Source organism: Oncorhynchus masou, chromosome 6, assembly GCF_036934945.1.
Source record: "Oncorhynchus masou masou isolate Uvic2021 chromosome 6, UVic_Omas_1.1, whole genome shotgun sequence".
Classification (NCBI taxonomy): Eukaryota; Metazoa; Chordata; class Actinopteri; order Salmoniformes; family Salmonidae; genus Oncorhynchus; species Oncorhynchus masou.
Window position 1 is genome coordinate 22,158,753 of NC_088217.1, and position 18,405 is coordinate 22,177,157.

The window sequence follows — 18,405 nt, forward strand, 5'->3', positions numbered from 1 at the left end:
AAGTTTGAAGAACACAATTATTATTTCAATTAAAAATCATTATTTATAACCTTGTCAAAGTCTTGAATATTTTTCATATTCATTTTGCAACTCATTTCATGTATGGTTTCATGGAAAACAAAGACATTTCTAAGTGACCCCAAACTTTTGAACGGTAGTGTAAATGCTATCACCTACACTTTGACATGTAGACTAAATATGTACGTACATTAACACGTGTTTTTTATTAACAGAATAGTATTTAATTGAAGGCTAAATGGCCTTGCCCATAAAATCATGAAATTCCAGGCCTGGGTTTACAGTCTCTGTGTGTGTGTGTGTGTGTGTGTGTGTGTGTGTGTGTGTGTGTGTGTGTGTGTGTACGTGATTAACTATTCTTGTGACATTTTGTTAGTCCACACGAGGTCAAATTATATTTCTAGGGGGTTTAGGGTTGAGATTAGAATTATTGTTAGGGTTAGAATTATGTTAAGGGTTAGGAGTTAGGGTTCAGTTTAGGTTTAGGGTTAAGTTTAGGGTTAAGTTTATGTTTTGGCGTTAGGGTTAGGGTTAGGGTTAAGGTAAGAGTACGAGTTAGGGTTAAGTTTAGGGTTAGGAGTTAGGGAAAATATCATTTTAAATGAGACTCAATTGTGTGTCCCCACAAGGGTAGCTGTACAAGACTGTGTGTGATGTGTGTATTTATGTGTGTGAGTTTATGTCTGTCTGTGTGTGTGTCTACAGTATGTACAGTATGTGTGTTTGTACCTGCAGGACGAAGGTTCCCAGGACCACACTACAGAATATGGGGTTACGGTAGATGGCCTCAAAAACGTTCCTCTCTCCATGGATCTTCCTGGCATTGATCTCGTTGAACAGCTGCATCATGACAAACACGTTGAACACGATGGTGTAGTGCTCCGAGGGCGGTGAGTGGAGGGGCGCATTGCGCCCACTGTCGATATTAAAGATGTTCTCTCCTGGGAGAGGGGGAAGAGCAAACAGGATAACAGTTATATGTGATGTTAAATCACCTTTTGTTTAAGCAAACATCTCTTTAATTTAGCATAATAAAAAAATCCCCATCAAAATCTGTCAGTTTAAGTTAGAGATGTTTTTTGTTGTTGTACAGGCTGTGTCTCAATCATTACGTCTGCCAATGTCAGCCTTCTGCATCTACATCTGGAAAGTGGCAGAGCTACAGTGTCGTTTGTCAGACCAGGAGACATCCTGAAAATGTGTATTTTCACAAAAATGTCTGTAGCGTCCGAACGGTTTTGGGCTACAAACAGATATGACCCCTCTATGGAAATATGAAACTCATGAACAAGGTGGTGTTCTCTGTTTTGCTCAACGGCCCTCACAAGTGTCACGCGACTCGTCTGAAGTCAGTACCACCGATCTACCAACTTCTGTCTGTAGCATCCGAACAGTTTGAGCTACACATTAATATGACCCATCTATGGAAAAATCGTACTTTACGTTTTACTCTACGAGCCCCACAAGTGACCCATCTGAAGGTAACACGGTACTAGGACAAAATATTAATGGAAGTGAAGAAGGGGCATTTCCACGTCAAAAGTGGAAATGTGTGTATAGACCACACCTATTCTGTCTACACAGTGGTCTGGGCTAGAATTCAAGAGAGAGAACCAACTTTTGCCTGTTTTATTGATTTTCAGAAGGCTTTTGTCGAGGTGACGAGACCTCCTTGCTTATAGACTAATTAGAATGGGCTCTTTATCGGGCTCCAGTTGCCAGTGTTCAGGTCAATGATGAAGTTGCGGATATATTCCTGGGCATCTTGTTGTATGCTGATGACATAGTTCTCCTTGCCGAGCCAGAAGATGACCTTCAGAACATGTTGAATATTGTTAATTTACGCTGTACTAACTGGAGACTAATGATAAATCAAGAAAATACTTAGAATGTTCATTTTAGAATTGAAGGGTGTGCAGAGAAGTGCACAGAACTTTCCTTTTGGTACAACCCCATTATTCTAAACTGGGCTCTATAAATAACTTGGTTTCACTTTGGGTAAATGAGGGTTCCACTTTTCTGGGCTCCGTTATTTACTTAACAAATAAGGAATACTCAAAATGTGCACTTATAAATCATATCAATTGTAATTAAAATACAGCTGTAGAATGAAGTCAAAGATCAAACATACAACTGATGTCTCTTCTGAGTTCTGCAAAATAGGAAAAGTCCAAGTTGCTTTATATGCTTGCAGTCAACCCCTAGTGATGTAACTGCCTACATCAACACCTTCTACTCATGAGACCAAGCCCATGCATAGACAGTTATACAAACTTGCAGGAGAGAACAATAGTACCAGTGTTTTCTAAGGGCTCAGCAGTAATTTTCCACTCCCATAGTTGCTTTATAGTGGTACGTCTGACTTGTCTCTTACCTCTTTCACTCCCCTACAGGGTTCTGTGTCTATGAATCTCTTTTAGCCTTGACGCGCTTTCTCACAGGCACCCTGTTTTGACAACATTAACTCACACATCTCTCAGACCATTTCTTATAAGAAGCAAAGACTAGAAAATAACTGGGGAACAATATTAAACCTTCTAATGCATATATACAGTTGAAGTTGGAAGCTTACATCCACCTTAGCCAAATACATTTAAACTCAGTTTTTCACAATTCCTGACCTTTAATCCTAGTAAAAAGTTAGGATCACCACTTTATTTTAAGAATGTGAAATGTCAGAATAATAGCTGATTCATTTCAGCTTTTATTTATTTCATCACATTCTCAGAAGTTTACATACACTCAAATAGTATTTGGTAGCATTGCCTTTAAATAGTTTAACTTGGGTCAAACGTTTCAGGTAGCCTTGACACAAGCTTCCCACAATAAGTTTGGTGAATTTTGGTCCATTCCTCCTGTCAGAGCTGGTGTAACTGAGTCAGGTTGTTAGGCCTCCTTGCTCGCACACGCTTTTTCAGTTCTGCCCAGAAATGTTCTATACAAAAATATAGTAAACTGGAGGTGTACCTGTGGATGTATTCCAAGGCCTACCTTCAAACTCAGTGCCTCTTTGCTTGACATGGGAAAATCAAAAGAAATCAGCCAAGACCTCAGAAAAACAATTGTAGACCTTCACAAGTATGGTTCATCCTTGGGAGCAATTTCCAAATGTCTGAAGGTACCACGTTCAACTGTACAAACAATAGTACGCAAGTATAAACACCATGGGACCACGCAGCCATCATACCGGTCATGAAGGAGACGCGTTCTGTCTCCTAGAGATGAACGTACTCTGGTGTGAAAAGTGCAAATATATCCAATAACAACAGCAAAGGACCTTGTGAAGATGCTGGAGGAAACAGGTACAAAAGTATCTATGTCCACAGTAAAACGAGTCCTATATTGCAATAACCTGACATTGGCTAAAAGTAGAGACAGAGCTAGAAAATGGTATATCATACACTACAGTTGAGGAACAATGGGAAAGTAATTCTGCTTTGAAAGTTGATCAACTTTTAACCTCACTTTTGAGAAAATGTTTTAGTACAGCTACTGGAGCACCCTTGTTTTGTCTACACCCATTCTACATCGTTCACACCCTCTTAAGCTTTAGCCCCACCCATCTCTTTAAGGATTCACATGTGAGGACATGCACTAAACATGGAGTGCCAGAGTGCGCTCTGGGTGTTCGTAAACCAGATTGCTAGATTTTCTGTTTGTAAATTCAGAGTGTTTCGCTCTTGGAGCGTTCAGAGCCACACTGGATGCTCTGGCTGAGGAGCAGGGTTGATCTAAGCGTTCTGACCTAACAACAGCAGTCAAGCACCCAAGCTAACTGGCTAATGTTGGCTAGCTTACTAGCTACTTCCAGACACAAATGAGAGAACACCTCACTCTGACCATTTTAATCGCCCTAGCAGAGCTGGTTAGGCTGTTTTTATGTTGTCCAGAGCGTTGGTGACTGCAACTGTGCTGCTGGCAACAATTTAATTCTGCTTTTTTTGCCAACATTTACTGTCACCGGTCATATCCAACGGGTGTTGAGCGTTCATAGATTAGTCAGTTATTCTGCACTCTGGCACACAGACAAGCGGGCTCTAAAATCGGAGTAGAAAGACAGAGTGAAATTACCAGATACGTTTATCGACAGTTGTCGCAGTGACATCAGGAACATTCTATTGAAATTGTTACTTGAATAGTGAAGTTTAGACATGTAGCTAGCAAGCTAAACAATTAACCATAATCCCATCTCATAATGTTGCTACCCTGAATCTGCAAGTAGCTAACCAACCAGGTTCATTGTTAGCTAGCTAATATTAGGCTATAACTAGCAATGCAAATTGCTCTGAGATACGAATAACATTACTACACAGATCATAAATGTAATGTTAGCTAGCGAGCCAGACAGATAACGTTAGCTAGCTAGCTAACAGTACACTTTAACTCAAAATGAAAACGGGTTTCTGACTAAATTAAAAACATGTAATATTTGAAAATGTAGCTAGCTAGACTATCTAACCCGTATACATGGATGGATGTTTCTCCCTCTATGTCACAGATGCCATGGTTGCCGTTTGTTTGAAGATGTAATCCTGAGAGAAGTGTTTAATAAAACAGCCTTCTGTGTGTTCTCTTTTCGACTCCGTTTACATATTTGCAACCATCTCCTTTGCTATCATACTCTAATTCCACTGATTTCAAAACTCAGTTCCAGTGTGTTCTTAACCCCGTGTGTTCCAGTGTGGTCTTAACCCCGTGTGTTCCAGTGTGGTCTTAACCCCGTGTGTTCCAGTGTGGTCTTAACCCCGTGTGTTCCAGTGTGGTCTTAACCCGTGTGTTCCAGTGTGGTCTTAACCCTGTGTGTTCCAGTGTGGTCTTAACCCTGTGTGTTCCAGTGTGGTCTTAACCCTGTGTGTTCCAGTGTGGTCTTAACCCTGTGTGTTCCAGTGTGGTCTTAACCCTGTGTGTTCCAGTGTGGTCTTAACCCTGTGTGTTCCAGTGTGGTCTTAACCCTGTGTGTTCCAGTGTGGTCTTAACCCGTGTGTTCCAGTGTGGTCTTAACCCCGTGTGTTCCAGTGTGGTCTTAACCCCGTGTGTTCCAGTGTGGTCTTAACCCCGTGTGTTCCAGTGTGGTCTTAACCCCGTGTGTTCCAGTGTGGTCTTAACCCCGTGTGTTCCAGTGTGGTCTTAACCCCGTGTGTTCCAGTGTGGTCTTAACCCGTGTGTTCCAGTGTAGTCTTAACCCTGTGTGTTCCAGTGTGGTCTTAACCCTGTGTGTTAAAGTGTGGTCTTAACCCTGTGTGTTCCAGTGTGGTCTTAACCCGTGTGTTCCAGTGTGGTCTTAACCCCGTGTGTTCCAGTGTGGTCTTAACCCCGTGTGTTCCAGTGTGGTCTTAACCCCGTGTGTTCCAGTGTGGTCTTAACCCCGTGTGTTCCAGTGTGCTCTTAACCCCGTGTGTTCCAGTGTGCTCTTAACCCTGTGTGTTCCAGTGTGGTCTTAACCCTGTGTGTTCCAGTGATGTCTAACCCCGTGTGTTCCAGTGATGTCTAACCCCGTGTGTTCCAGTGATGTCTAACCCCGTGTGTTCCAGTGATGTCTAACCCCGTGTGTTCCAGTGTGGTCTTAACCCTGTGTTCCAGTGTGGTCTTAACCCTGTGTTCCAGTGTGGTCTTAACCCTGTGTGTTCCAGTGTGGTCTTAACCCTGTGTGTTCCAGTGTGGCCTTAACCCTGTGTGTTCCAGTGTGGCCTTAACCCTGTGTGTTCCAGTGTGGCCTTAACCCCGTGTGTTCCAGTGTGGTCTTAACCCCGTGTGTTCCAGTGTGGTCTAATCCCATGTGTGTTCCAGTGTGGTATTAACCCCGTGTGTTCCAGTGTGGTCTTAACCCTGTGTGTTCCAGTGTGGTCTTAACCATGTGTGTTCCAGTGTGGTCTAATCCCATGTGTGTTCCAGCGTGGTATTAACCCCGTGTGTTCCAGTGTGGTATTAACCCCGTGTGTTCCAGTGTGGTCTTAACCCCGTGTGTTCCAGTGTGGTCTAACCCCGTGTGTTCCAGTGTGGTCTTAAACCCCGTGTGTTCCAGTGTGGTCTTAACCCCGTGTGTTCCAGTGTGGTCTTAACCCCGTGTGTTCCAGTGTGGTCTTAACCCCGTGTGTTCCAGTGTGGTCTAACCCTGTGTGTTCCAGTGCGGTCTAACCCCGTGTGTTCCAGTGCAGTCGTAACTCTGTTTGTTCCAGTACGGTCGTAACTCTGTTTGTTCCAGTACGGTCGTAACTCTGTTTGTTCCAGTACGGTCTAACTCTGTTTGTTCCAGTACGGTCTAACTCTGTTTGTTCCAGTACGGTCTAACTCTGTTTGTTCCAGTACGGTCTAACTCTGTTTGTTCCAGTACGGTCTAACTCTGTTTGTTCCAGTACGGTCTAACTCTGTTTGTTCCAGTACGGTCTAACTCTGTTTGTTCCAGTACGGTCTAACTCTGTTTGTTCCAGTACGGTCTAACTCTGTTTGTTCCAGTACGGTCTAACTCTGCTTGTTCCAGTTCGGTCTAACTCTGTTTGTTCCAGTTCGGTCTAACTCTGTTTGTTCCAGTTCGGTCTAACTCTGTTTGTTCCAGTTCGGTCTAACTCTGTTTGTTCCAGTTCGGTCTAACTCTGCTTGTTCCAGTTCGGTCTAACTCTGTTTGTTCCAGTTCGGTCTAACTCTGTTTGTTCCAGTTCGGTCTAACTCTGTTTGTTCCAGTTCGGTCTAACTCTGTTTGTTCCAGTGTGTGATGGTCTCACCAGCGAACAGGAGGGTGAAGATGATTGTGAGCTGGTAGACGGCATGACCCAGGATGTTCTTCATCATGGTGCGAGAGATTAGGGGCTTGTTGCGGCCGTACGGCTTCCTCAGCAACAGGGACTCAGTGGGGGGCTCGGTGGCTAGGGCCAGGGAAGCCAGGGTGTCCATGATCAGGTTAACCCACAACATCTGCACCGCTTTCAGAGGAGAGTCCTGGAGAGAGAAGGAGGGGTGGGGGGTAAGCATGATGCACCCTTAAGCAACATACTTAACCCTAATTGCTCCTGTAAATCTGGATAAGAGTGTCTGCTAAATGATTCAAATATAAAATAGATAGAAACAGGATGGTAGAGAGATAGAGAGAAAGATTGGCGTGGGAGAAAATGAAAGCATCCCCATGTTAACTTTGGTGCGTGTGTTACCTGTGTGATGCAGGCGCCAGTGAAGGCCACGATGACGGCCACCACGTTGACAGTGAGCTGGAACTGGAGGAACTTGGAGATGCTGTCATAGACATTGCGGCCCCACATGACAGCCTTGACGATGCTAGTGAAGTTATCGTCAGTCAGAATGATATCTGACGCTTCCTTAGCCACGTCCGTACCGGCGATACCCTATCAGGAGACAGAGATGGAGGGGTTAAATATATGGGGATTACAATGAGGCTAATGACGATGGTTGTATCTGTGATGGTTCCAATTTTTAAAAATGTATATTCTCTTTATTTAAAATGAATTGCATTTATGTAGCACTTTTCATTAGATCTCAATTGCTATACTGTATGGGGAACTGACATCATCCACCATCAAAGTGTAACACCCATCATTTTGAGCCAGATGTGACCTCAGTTTCATTCAGTTAGGGACAAGAACCAGCTACATCATTGACAGCTGTTGAGTGGTTAGCGGTTCAGCACAAAATGGCTGCCGTGCATCAGCCAGGTGGATGATGGTGAGAAACCTAGCCACGGTGTTAAGTGTCAAAGTTTGACTCCTGTTGAAAAGAACGAGTGTGCCTACAAGCAACCTATCAGTATTTCATTATAGGTTGGCTCTGCATTCGACCCCTTTGACACCTGCCCTTTTCTCTTCACAATCATGTGAATCAATTCACTTTGGAGAAGGGTAGGAGAGAAAGGCTAGCTATTAAAAAGTATTTTATTTCTCCGCAATCCTTCGTTAAGACAGGAGATTTAGGGCAAATAATGCCCGGGGCTATATCATTATCCTTTCCATTTTCAATTACTGTGCATAACATTTTCTTCCTCTTTCCCTCTCTCTTTCTCCGTCTGTTTCCCTCTCTCTCTCTTTCTCAGTCTGTCTCCCTCTCTCTCTCTTCCTCCGTCTGTCTCCCTCTCTCCCTTCGTCTGTCTCCCTCCCCCCCTTCGTCCGTCCGTCCGTCTGTCTGTCCTTCCGTCTGTCCGTCCCTCCGACTGTCTGTCTCCCAGTCTATCTGTCTCTGGGTCTCTCCCTCTCTTTCTCTCTCTCAATTCAATTCAATTCTAGGGCTTTATTGGCATGGGAAACATGTGTTAACATTGCCAAATCAAGTGAGGTAGATAATATACAATAGTGAAATAAACACTAAAAATGAACAGTAAACATTACACATACAGAGGTTTCAAAACAATAAAGACATTACAAATGTCATATTATATATATACAGTGTTTTAACAATGTACAAATGGTTAAAGTAGACAAGATATAATAAATAAACATAAGTATGGGTGGTATTTACAATGGTGTTTGTTCTTCACTGGTTGCCCTTTTCTCGTGGCAACAGGTCACAAATCTTGTCTCTCTAATATGGTCATACATTGGGCAGGAGGTTAGGAAGTGCAGCTCAGTTTCCACCTCATTTTGTGGGCAGTGTGTACATAGCCTGTCTTCTCTTGAGAGCCAGATCTGCCTACAGCGACCTTTCTCAATAGCAAGGCTATGCTCACTGACATAGTCAAAGCGTTCCTTAATTTTGGGTCAGTCACAGTGGTCAGGTATTCTGTCGCTGTGTACTCTCTGTTTAGGGCCTCCGTCTGTCTCTCTTTCTCCGTCCGTCTGTCTCTCTTTCTCCGTCCGTCTGTCTCTCTTTCTCTGTCCGTCTGTCTCTCTTTCTCCGTCCGTCTGTCTCTCTTTCTCCGTCCGTCTGTCTCTCTTTCTCCGTCCGTCTCTCCGGCTGTCTGTCTATCCTCATCTGTCTGTCTCTCTCTCCACCTGTCTGTCTGGCTGTCTCTCTCTCCGTCTGTCTCTCTCTCCGTCTGTCTCTCTCTCTCTCGCCGTCTGTCTGTCTCTCTGGTTATCTGTGTCTCTGTCTCCATCTGTCTGTCTCTCTCTTCCTGTCTCTCTCCGTCTGTGTCTGTCTCTCTCCGTCTGTCTGTCTGACTCTCTCTATCCATATGTCTGACTCTCCCTATCCATATGTCTGACTCTCTCTCTCCATATGTCTGACTCTCTCTCTCCATATGTCTGACTCTCTCTCTCCATATGTCTGACTCTCTCTCTCCATATGTCTGACTCTCTCTCTCTCCATATGTCTGTCTCTCTCTCTCCATATGTCTGTCTCTCTCTCTCCATATGTCTGTCTCTCTCTCCGTCTGTCTGTCTGTCTGTCTGTCTCTCCGTCTGTCTGTCTCTCCGTCTGTCTGTCTCTCCGTCTGTCTGTCTCTCCGTCTGTCTGTCTCTCCGTCTGTCTGTCTCTCTCCGTCTGTCTGTCTCTCTCCGTCTGTCTGTCTCTCTCCGTCTGTCTCTCTCTCTCCGTCTGTCTCTCTCTCTCCGTCTGTCTCTCTCTCTCCGTCTGTCTCTCTCTCTCCGTCTGTCTCTCTCTCTCCGTCTGTCTCTCTCTCTCCGTCTGTCTCTCTCTCTCCGTCTGTCTCTCTCTCCGTCTGTCTGTCTCTCTCTCCGTCTGTCTGTCTCTCTCTCCGTCTGTCTGTCTCTCTGTCTGTCTGTCTCTCTCTCCGTCTGTCTGTCTCTCTCTCCGTCTGTCTGTCTGTCTCTCTCTCCGTCTGTCTGTCTGTCTCTCTCTCCGTCTGTCTGTCTCTCTCTCTCTCCGTCTGTCTGTCTCTCTCCGTCTGTCTGTCTGTCTCTCTCTCCGTCTGTCTGTCTGTCTCTCTCTCTCCGTCTGTCTGTCTGTCTCTCTCTCCGTCTGTCTGTCTCTCTCTCCGTCTGTCTGTCTCTCTCTCCGTCTGTCTGTCTCTCTCTCCGTCTGTCTGTCTCTCTCTCCGTCTGTCTGTCTGTCTCTCTCTCCGTCTGTCTGTCTGTCTCTCTCTCCGTCTGTCTGTCTGTCTCTCTCCATCTGTCTGTCTGTCTCCTGTCCGTCTGTCTGTCTGTCTCTCTCTCCGTCTGTCTGTCTGTCTCTCTCTCTGTCTGTCTGTCTGTCTGTCTCTCTCTCCGTCTGTCTGTCTGTCTCTCTCTCTCCGTCTGTCTGTCTGTCTCTCTCTCTCCGTCTGTCTGTCTGTCTCTCTCTCTCTCTGTCTGTCTGTCTGTCTCTCTCCGTCTGTCTGTCTCTCTCCGTCTGTCTGTCTCTCTCCGTCTGTCTGTCTCTCTCCGTCTGTCTGTCTCTCTCCGTCTGTCTCTCTCTCCGTCTGTCTCTCTCTCCGTCTGTCTCTCTCTCCGTCTGTCTGTCTCTCTCTCCGTCTGTCTCTCTCTCCGTCTGTCTCTCTCTCCGTCTGTCTCTCTCTCCGTCTGTCTGTCTCTCGCCGTCTGTCCGTCTGTCTCTCTCTCCGTCTGTCTGTCTCTCTCCCGTCTGTCTGTCTCTCTCCGTCTGTCTGTCTCTCTCTCTCCGTCTGTCTGTCTGTCTCCTCCGTCTGTCTGTCTGTCTTCCACTGTCTGTCTGTCTCTCCGTCTGTCTGTCTCTCTCTCCGTCTGTCTGTCTCTCTCCGTCTGTCTGTCTTTTAAACTTTTAGTCGCTCCGTCATTGTCTGTCTCTTCTCTCCGTCTGTCTGTCTGTCTGTCTCTTTAAACTTTCTTCTGTCCGTCTCTCCGTCTGTCTGTCTCTCTCTCCGTCTGTCTGTCTGTCTCTCTCTCTCTCTCTGGGTCTCTCTCTCTCTGGGTCTGTCTCTCTCTCTCTGGGTCTGTCTCTCTCTCTCTCTGGGTCTGTCTGTCTCTCTCTGGGTCTGTCTGTCTGTCTCTCTCTCTGGGTCTGTCTGTCTCTCTCTCTCTCTCTGGGTCTGTCTCTCTCTCTCTCTCTCTGGGTCTGTCTCTCTCTCTCTCTCTGGGTCTGTCTCTCTCTCTCTCTGGGTCTGTCTCTCTCTCTGGGTCTGTCTCTCTCTCTCTCTCTCTCTCTGGGTCTGTCTCTCTCTCTCTGGGTCTGTCTCTCTCTCTCTCTCTGGGTCTGTCTCTCTCTCTCTCTCTCTCTGGGTCTGTCTCTCTCTCTCTGGGTCGGTCTGTCTCTCTCTCTCTGGGTCTGTCTCTCTCTCTCTGGGTCGGTCTCTCTCTCTCTCTGGGTCTCTCTCTCTCTGGGTCTGTCTCTCTCTGGGTCTCTCTCTGGGTCTCTGGGTCTCTCTCTCTCTGGGTCTCTCTCTCTCTCTCTGGGTCTCTCTCTCTCTGGGTCTCTCTCTCTCTGGGTCTCTCTCTCCCTCCCTCCTTCCCTCCCTCCCTGGGTCTCTCTCTTCTCTCTCTCTCTCTCTCTGGGTCTGTCTCCGTCTGTCTGTCTCCCTCTCTGTCTCAGTCTGTCTGATTAACTAGCAGAATCAGATGCAAAAAAAAAATGTATTGGTCACATACACATATTTAGCAGATGTTATTGTGGGTGTAACTCACACAATCGCACTCACTCCTATTCTGTAATCCCCAAACGCAGAGGTGCTTCTACTTAGGGTACAGTGTATGTGAATGTAGGGGTTTGTCTGTTGATAAGCAGATGTATCCAAGCATTACTATTATTATCTAATTACACAGCCATCGTAATGGAGGCACTTTGGAGTAAATTGGAGAGTTGCAGAGATAAGGTTTGGGCAACATGAGCTTTTCATGGCTGTAGTGTAATTGTAAATAGTTGATAGGTTTTCTCTAAGGGGTAAAAACATAAGGAACGCAGTGACAAGGGAACCATATACACTGATATGAATGGAGAGAGTTACCATAGCAAATCCAACATCAGCCTTCTTCAGGGCGGGGCCATCGTTAGTTCCGTCGCCTGTCACAGCCACCACCTGTCGTGTCTCGAGGACGGTGCTGTCCATGATACCTGAGGGAGAGAAACAATACCACACCCCTCATATCTCAACACACAGGACAGCAGTAGAAATATTCACTGAGACAGACACCCACGGAATCACTTTTTTTGGGAGGAACATAACTAACAAATGCTGTCCCCCAATATTTTGAAAAGGCCTTTTTCCCATTTAATTAGCTTCAGTGTTTCTTTCGGTTAGTCAAGTGTCCATATTCATGACCCACACCGACATTATGCTTTCCCTTGCCCATCCTTCTCTCTTTCCACCCCTCCACTGCCCCCCAACTGAGATGAAACGGGCTAGTCTTTGAAGAGAACTGGGTTGGGCTGAGGGGGGTGGCAGTGCTACAGACCCCCGGGTCCAATGTGTGTATGTCTATCACACAAGAAAGAGATGATACATTTCTGGAAGGAAAAGGGAGGGGAAACAAGAAAAGGAGAGATATGTGACAGCTTTAACCCACCTTTGACCAGAGTGTGTTTGTCAGTAGGAGAGGAACGAGCCAGCACACGCAGCTTGGGCCACACCTTGTCCAGACGCTCTTGTTCCACCTAGAGCACAGGAGTACACAGTGTCAGAGGGGCTGCATCTCTACTACTATATAATTTACGTCCCCATGACAGTCTCACCTCTATTATATCATTATGAAAGTCCCCCTTTAAATATAAAAGTCATGTAGTGTGTCTCACCTCTCCCTGGTCATTACGGATCAGCTGGTTGAACTCTTTGCCCTCCAGACACAAGAAGTCCTCGCCTGGCAACAGGATGCCACACTTGGTTGCTATGGCACGGGCGGTGTTGATGTTGTCCCCGGTAACCATGCGGACGGTGATGCCAGCCCTCTGGCACTTGAGGATAGCATCAGGTACCTTTATGGGAGGGAGGAGAGAGTCATGACTAAGTTCACTACAAGGACATTGGTCATCTAGTATTGTGTAGTTATATGTCCAATTAAAAATGAATTTATTGGTATAGTACCAGTGCTGATCTCAGACCAGTCTGTGTAAGGTAAGTGTGTATCTGAGTGTATTCTGTATGTATATTCCCCTCCACACGTTCCCTACTCCATTTTGTACCAGTGCTGATCTCAGACCAGTCTGTGTAAGGTAAGTGTGTATCTGAGTGTATTCTGTATGTATATTCCCCTCCACACGTTCCCTACTCCATTTTGTACCACCGTTGATCTCAGTAACAGTGTCGCAGGTTATTTTAGTCTCCTTCTCAGCACGACAGTGTGAATCCCTGACAGCTTCTGCTCATTCTAGCGTGACCTCTCAACCCTCTGTGCGTGTGAGCCTCTCTCTCTGTGTGTCTGAGTGAAGTCTTGTGTAATTAGCCACCCTCAGCTATGTGATGAGTCACTCCTCATTAGACCAATCAGATCACTTATTTATAGATCATTAGAAACCCCCCACAGACGTCTGCCGATCACACCGCTGAGCCCACAACCCCTTCCCCCACCCCATCTGCCCTCACACAAACCACTAAACGTGTAGCTACACTGTGTACACAACCCTCCCCCACCCCCACAATAACACAGAATCCTAAGGAAATAAATAACCCACTATGGTGAATGCTCCCACACTAGCACTGGCAGACCACCTCATGTAAACATCCACTCACAGACCTACGATCGCTAACTCTTCAATGTTCCCCGAGCAGTCGCCCACATCTCTGGCCTTTAGTTTGAACCATGATAACATCTCTGATGCTTTGCATTTTCCCTCAGTAATGCATTTGAATAATAAAATGACGCAGGTGTTCTTTCCCCATCTATCATGGTAATGAAGGGTGCCTCATCTCCATAATTAATGGATGATATTAGTGAATTTTCTACATACCAGAAGCTCATTTCAGACACGCTGCTGTCACGTAAATATCAGCGCTAAAGTGCACAGCCATTATAAATGTCCTAGCATGGCTGCTACAGTACAGTACCTTTCCGCTAGCAGCTAGCCGCCCTTCCCTTCCAAACCTATTGGGAACTGGTAGAGTGTCTGTCACCCGCTGGCTACAAAGCTATTTCCATCCACTATGTTATCTGCTGCTGCTTGACATTCAAAACTCTAATGACTATCAGTGAAAGACACAGCAAGTGGCGGTCGGGCGGAGCAAGAAACTAGCTTATATTGTACAGCCACACTCTTTAAAATGGCTGTTTCAGCATGATTCATAATGCTGTTTTCATAAGAGCTCAGTAGGTTCAGCACACTATCGGCCATATTGGCACCAAAAGCTGTTGATAATACATTTACATTGTAATTCGCAGGTTCACGGGCTCTGGCTGGGGCTATAGAGAAGACTCTTTAGGAGACAAGAGGGCCATTTCAGTTCTCTAGGGCAGCAGTGGAGTGAGGAGGGTTGAACATGAGCGTGAACATGAACTCAATTGGCTACACTTACGTGTGATGTGTGTGATGTGTGTGTGTGTTTGTGTGTGTGAGTGTGAGAGAGAGACTGTGCATGTGTGTGTGTGCAGATGAGCTTTTCCGTCAAGCACCAGCTCTCAAAATAGATACTGGCTGACTGCAGTTATCGTAGCATTGCAGAACTTAGATCACTGCATCACTGGCCTCATGACACTGATTTTAACTATTTAATATGATACATTGTTGATATCAGTGTCATATGCACCCAGTCTCTTATTTAAGCAATTAGGCCAGAGGAGGTGTGAGGAGGTGTGGTATATGGCCAATATTCTTATGTACCACGCAACACAGAGTTCTTATGTACCACGCAACGCAGAGTGCCTGGACACAGCCCTTAGGTGCCTTATTGCTATTATAAACTGGTTACCAACGTAATTAGAGCTGTAAAAATACACGTTTTGCCATACATATGGTGTATGGTCTGATATACCATGACTGGCAGCCAATCAGTATTCAGGTCTCAAACCACCCAGTTTATAATATAAGATATACCTCGTCTATAGTTCTTGGTCCTCATGCACTTATAAGTGGCTCTCAAATTGTTCCTCTCAATGACTGCTGCAGTCAATATGATATCATATGACTGGAGCCAGCAGGTTCCTGGGCTAATTCAATATATTTAATGGGGATCAGATGTTTGAGTCACACTGCAGCAAAACAGTTCATTATTTAATGGAAAATTGAACAGATCAACACAATCCTTCAGCAGTGGTTTGGAGAAATCTTATTCTGACAAACAACAGTCCATTAAGACCTCTAGTATATTGGGCTTCATTATCTATACCTCTGATACTGTGGTCAACCTCCAAACAACATACTACACAGCTAATCTAAGCAGTCATATCCAACAACAGCTCTGAAGATATCAACTACAAAATATATACATATATATATATACAGTGCCTTGCGAAAGTATTCGGCCCCCTTGAACTTTGCGACCTTTTGCCACATTTCAGGCTTCAAACATAAAGATATAAAACTGTATTTTTTTGTGAAGAATCAACAACAAGTGGGACACAATCATGAAGTGGAACGACATTTATTGGATATTTCAAACTTTTTTAACAAATCAAAAACTGAAAACTTTGGGCGTGCAAAATTATTCAGCCCCTTTACTTTCAGTGCAGCAAACTCTCTCCAGAAGTTCAGTGAGGATCTCTGAATGATCCAATGATGACCTAAATGACTAATGATGATAAATACAATCCACCTGTGTGTAATCAGGTCTCCGTATAAATGCACCTGCACTGTGATAGTCTCAGAGGTCCGTTAAAAGCGCAGAGAGTATCATGAAGAACAAGGAACACACCAGGCAGGTCCAAGATACTGTTGTGAAGAAGTTTAATGCCGGATTTGGATACAAAAAGATTTCCCAAGCTTTAAACATCCCAAGGAGCACTGTGCAAGCGATAATATTGCAATGGAAGGAGTATCAGACCACTGCAAATCTACCAAGACCTGGCTACCCTCTAAACTTTCAGCTCATACAAGGAGAAGACTGATCAGAGATGCAGCCAAGAGGCCCATGATCACTCTGGATGAACTGCAGAGATCTACAGCTGAGGTGGGAGACTCTGTCCATAGGACAACAATCAGTCGTATATTGCACAAATCTGGCCTTTATGGAAGAGTGGCCATTTCTCAAAGATATCCATAAAAAGTGTTGTTTAAAGTTTGCCACAAGCCACCTGGGAGACACACCAAACATGTGGAAGAAGGTGCTCTGGTCAGATGAAACCAAAATTGAACTTTTTGGCAACAATGCAAAACGTTATGTTTGGCGTAAAAGCAACACAGCTCATCACCCTGAACACACCATCCCCACTGTCAAACATGGTGGTGGCAGCATCATGGTTTGGGCCTGCTTTTCTTCAGCAGGGACAGGGAAGATGGTTAAAATTGATGGGAAGATGGATGGAGCCAAATACAGGACCATTCTGGAAGAAAACCTGATGGAGTCTGCAAAAGACCTGAGACTGGGACAGAGATTTGTCTTCCAACAAGACAATGATCCAAAACATAAAGCAAAATCTACAATGGAATGGTTCAAAAATAAACATATCCAGGTGTTAGAATGGCCAAGTCAAAGTCCAGACCTGAATCCAATCGAGAATCTGTGGAAAGAACTGAAAACTGCTGATCACAAATGCTCTCCATCCAACCTCACTGAGCTCGAGCTGTTTTGCAAGGAGGAATGGGAAAAAATTTCAGTCTCTCGATGTGCAAAACTGATAGAGACATACCCCAAGTGACTTACAGCTGTAATCGCAGCAAAAGGTGGCGCTACAAAGTATTAACTTAAGGGGGCTGAATAATTTTGCACACCCAATTTTTCAGTTTTTGTTTTGTTAAAAAAGTTTGAAATATCCAATAAATGTCGTTCCACTTCATGATTGTGTCCCACTTGTTGCTGATTCTTCACAAAAAATACAGTTTTATATCTTTATGTTTGAAGCCTGAAATGTGGCAAAAGGTCGCAAAGTTCAAGGGGGCCGAATACTTTCGCAAGGCACTGTATGTATGTGTATATATATATATATATATATATATATATATATATATATATATATATATATATATATATATATATATATATATATATATATATACACACACAGTATCAGTCAAATGTTTGGACACACCTACTCATTCAAGGGTTTTTCTTCATTTTTATTATTTTCTACATTGCAGAATAATAGTGAAGACATCAATACTATGAAATAACAAAGTGTTAAACAAATTCAAATACATTTTACAGTTGAGATTATTCAAAGTAGCCACCTTTTGCCTCAATGACAACTTTGCACACGCTTGGCATTCTCTCAACCAGCGTCATGAGGCAGTCACCTTGAATACATTTCAATTAATAGGTGTGCCTTGTTTAAAGTTAATTTGTGTAAGTCTTTCCTCAATGCGTTTGAGCCAATCAGCTGTGTTGTGACAAGGTAGGGGTGGTATACAGAAGATAGCCATATTTGGTGAAAGACCAAGTCCATATTATGGCAAGAACAGCTCAAATAAGCAAAGAGAAATGACAGTCCATCATCACTAAGGCATGAAGGTCAGTCAATTCGGAAAAATTCAAGAACTTTGAAAGTTTCTTCAAGCGCAGTCGCAAAAACCATCAAGCGCTATGATAAAACTGGCTCTCATGAGGACCACCACAGGAAAGGAAGACCCAGTGTTACCTCTGCTGCAGAGGATAAGTTCATTAGAGTTACCAGCCTCAGAAATTGCAGCCCAAATAAATTCTTCACAGAGTTCAAGTAACAGACATGTCTCAACATCAACTGTTCAGAGGAAACTGTGTGAATCAGGCCTTCATGTTCTAATTGCTGCAAACAATCACCCGACCTCAACCCAATTGAGATGGTTTGGGATGAGTTGGACTGCAGAGTGAATTAAAAGCAGCCAACAAGTGCTCAGCATATGTGGGAACTTCTTCAAGACTGTTGGAAAAGCATTCCTCTGGTTGAGAGAATACCAAGAGTGTGCAAAGCTGTCATCAAGGCAAAGGGTAGCTACTTTGAAGAATCTCAAATATAAAATATATTTTTATTTGTTTAACACTTATTGGTTACTACATGATTCCATATGTGTTATTTCATAGTTTTTATGTCTTCACTATTATTCTACAATGTGGAAAATAAAGAAAATCCCTTGAATGAGTAGGTGTGTCCAAACTTTTGACTGGTACTGTATATTTATGAACTTTCTGATCAGTTAGAGGATGTTCACCATAGCTTGTTTTGTTCAGGCAGAATGTGTCTGTCCATGTCTCACCTCAGGTCTGACAGGGTCTTCAATGCCGACCACACAGATGCAGGTGAGCTCGTTGAGGATATCGGCCTCGTTGTCCCAGTTTGGTTCTCCTGCCTCGGCAGGGAAGTCCCTGTAGGCCACACAGATGGTCCTTAGACCGTCACAGGCCATGGGCTCAATCACCACCTTCACCATCTCATCACGGTCCTTAGGCTTGAAGATACGTGGCTCCCCGTTTGTGTCCAGGATACGGGAACATCTAGAGGGCGAGGAGGGAAGGGGGTAAGATAGAAAGATGGACTTGAT

The 18,405-nt window shown here is 44.5% G+C and overlaps 1 protein-coding gene across 10 annotated transcripts in view; it reads right to left on the bottom strand.

The window, feature by feature from the left end:
- The window catches only part of LOC135541628 (plasma membrane calcium-transporting ATPase 1-like), a 298,234-nt gene that overhangs the window by 53,370 nt on the left and 226,459 nt on the right, over positions 1-18,405 (bottom strand). For all 10 annotated transcript variants that reach the window (XM_064967935.1, XM_064967940.1, XM_064967936.1 and 7 more), the window contains 7 exons: positions 18,121-18,358; positions 12,598-12,777; positions 12,372-12,459; positions 11,813-11,919; positions 7,161-7,352; positions 6,738-6,951; positions 748-959 (listed from right to left, as the gene is read on the bottom strand). In XM_064967935.1, the coding sequence (XP_064824007.1) occupies positions 748-959; positions 6,738-6,951; positions 7,161-7,352; positions 11,813-11,919; positions 12,372-12,459; positions 12,598-12,777; positions 18,121-18,358 (1,231 nt within the window). The remainder of the gene's footprint in view (positions 1-747; positions 960-6,737; positions 6,952-7,160; positions 7,353-11,812; positions 11,920-12,371; positions 12,460-12,597; positions 12,778-18,120; positions 18,359-18,405) is intronic.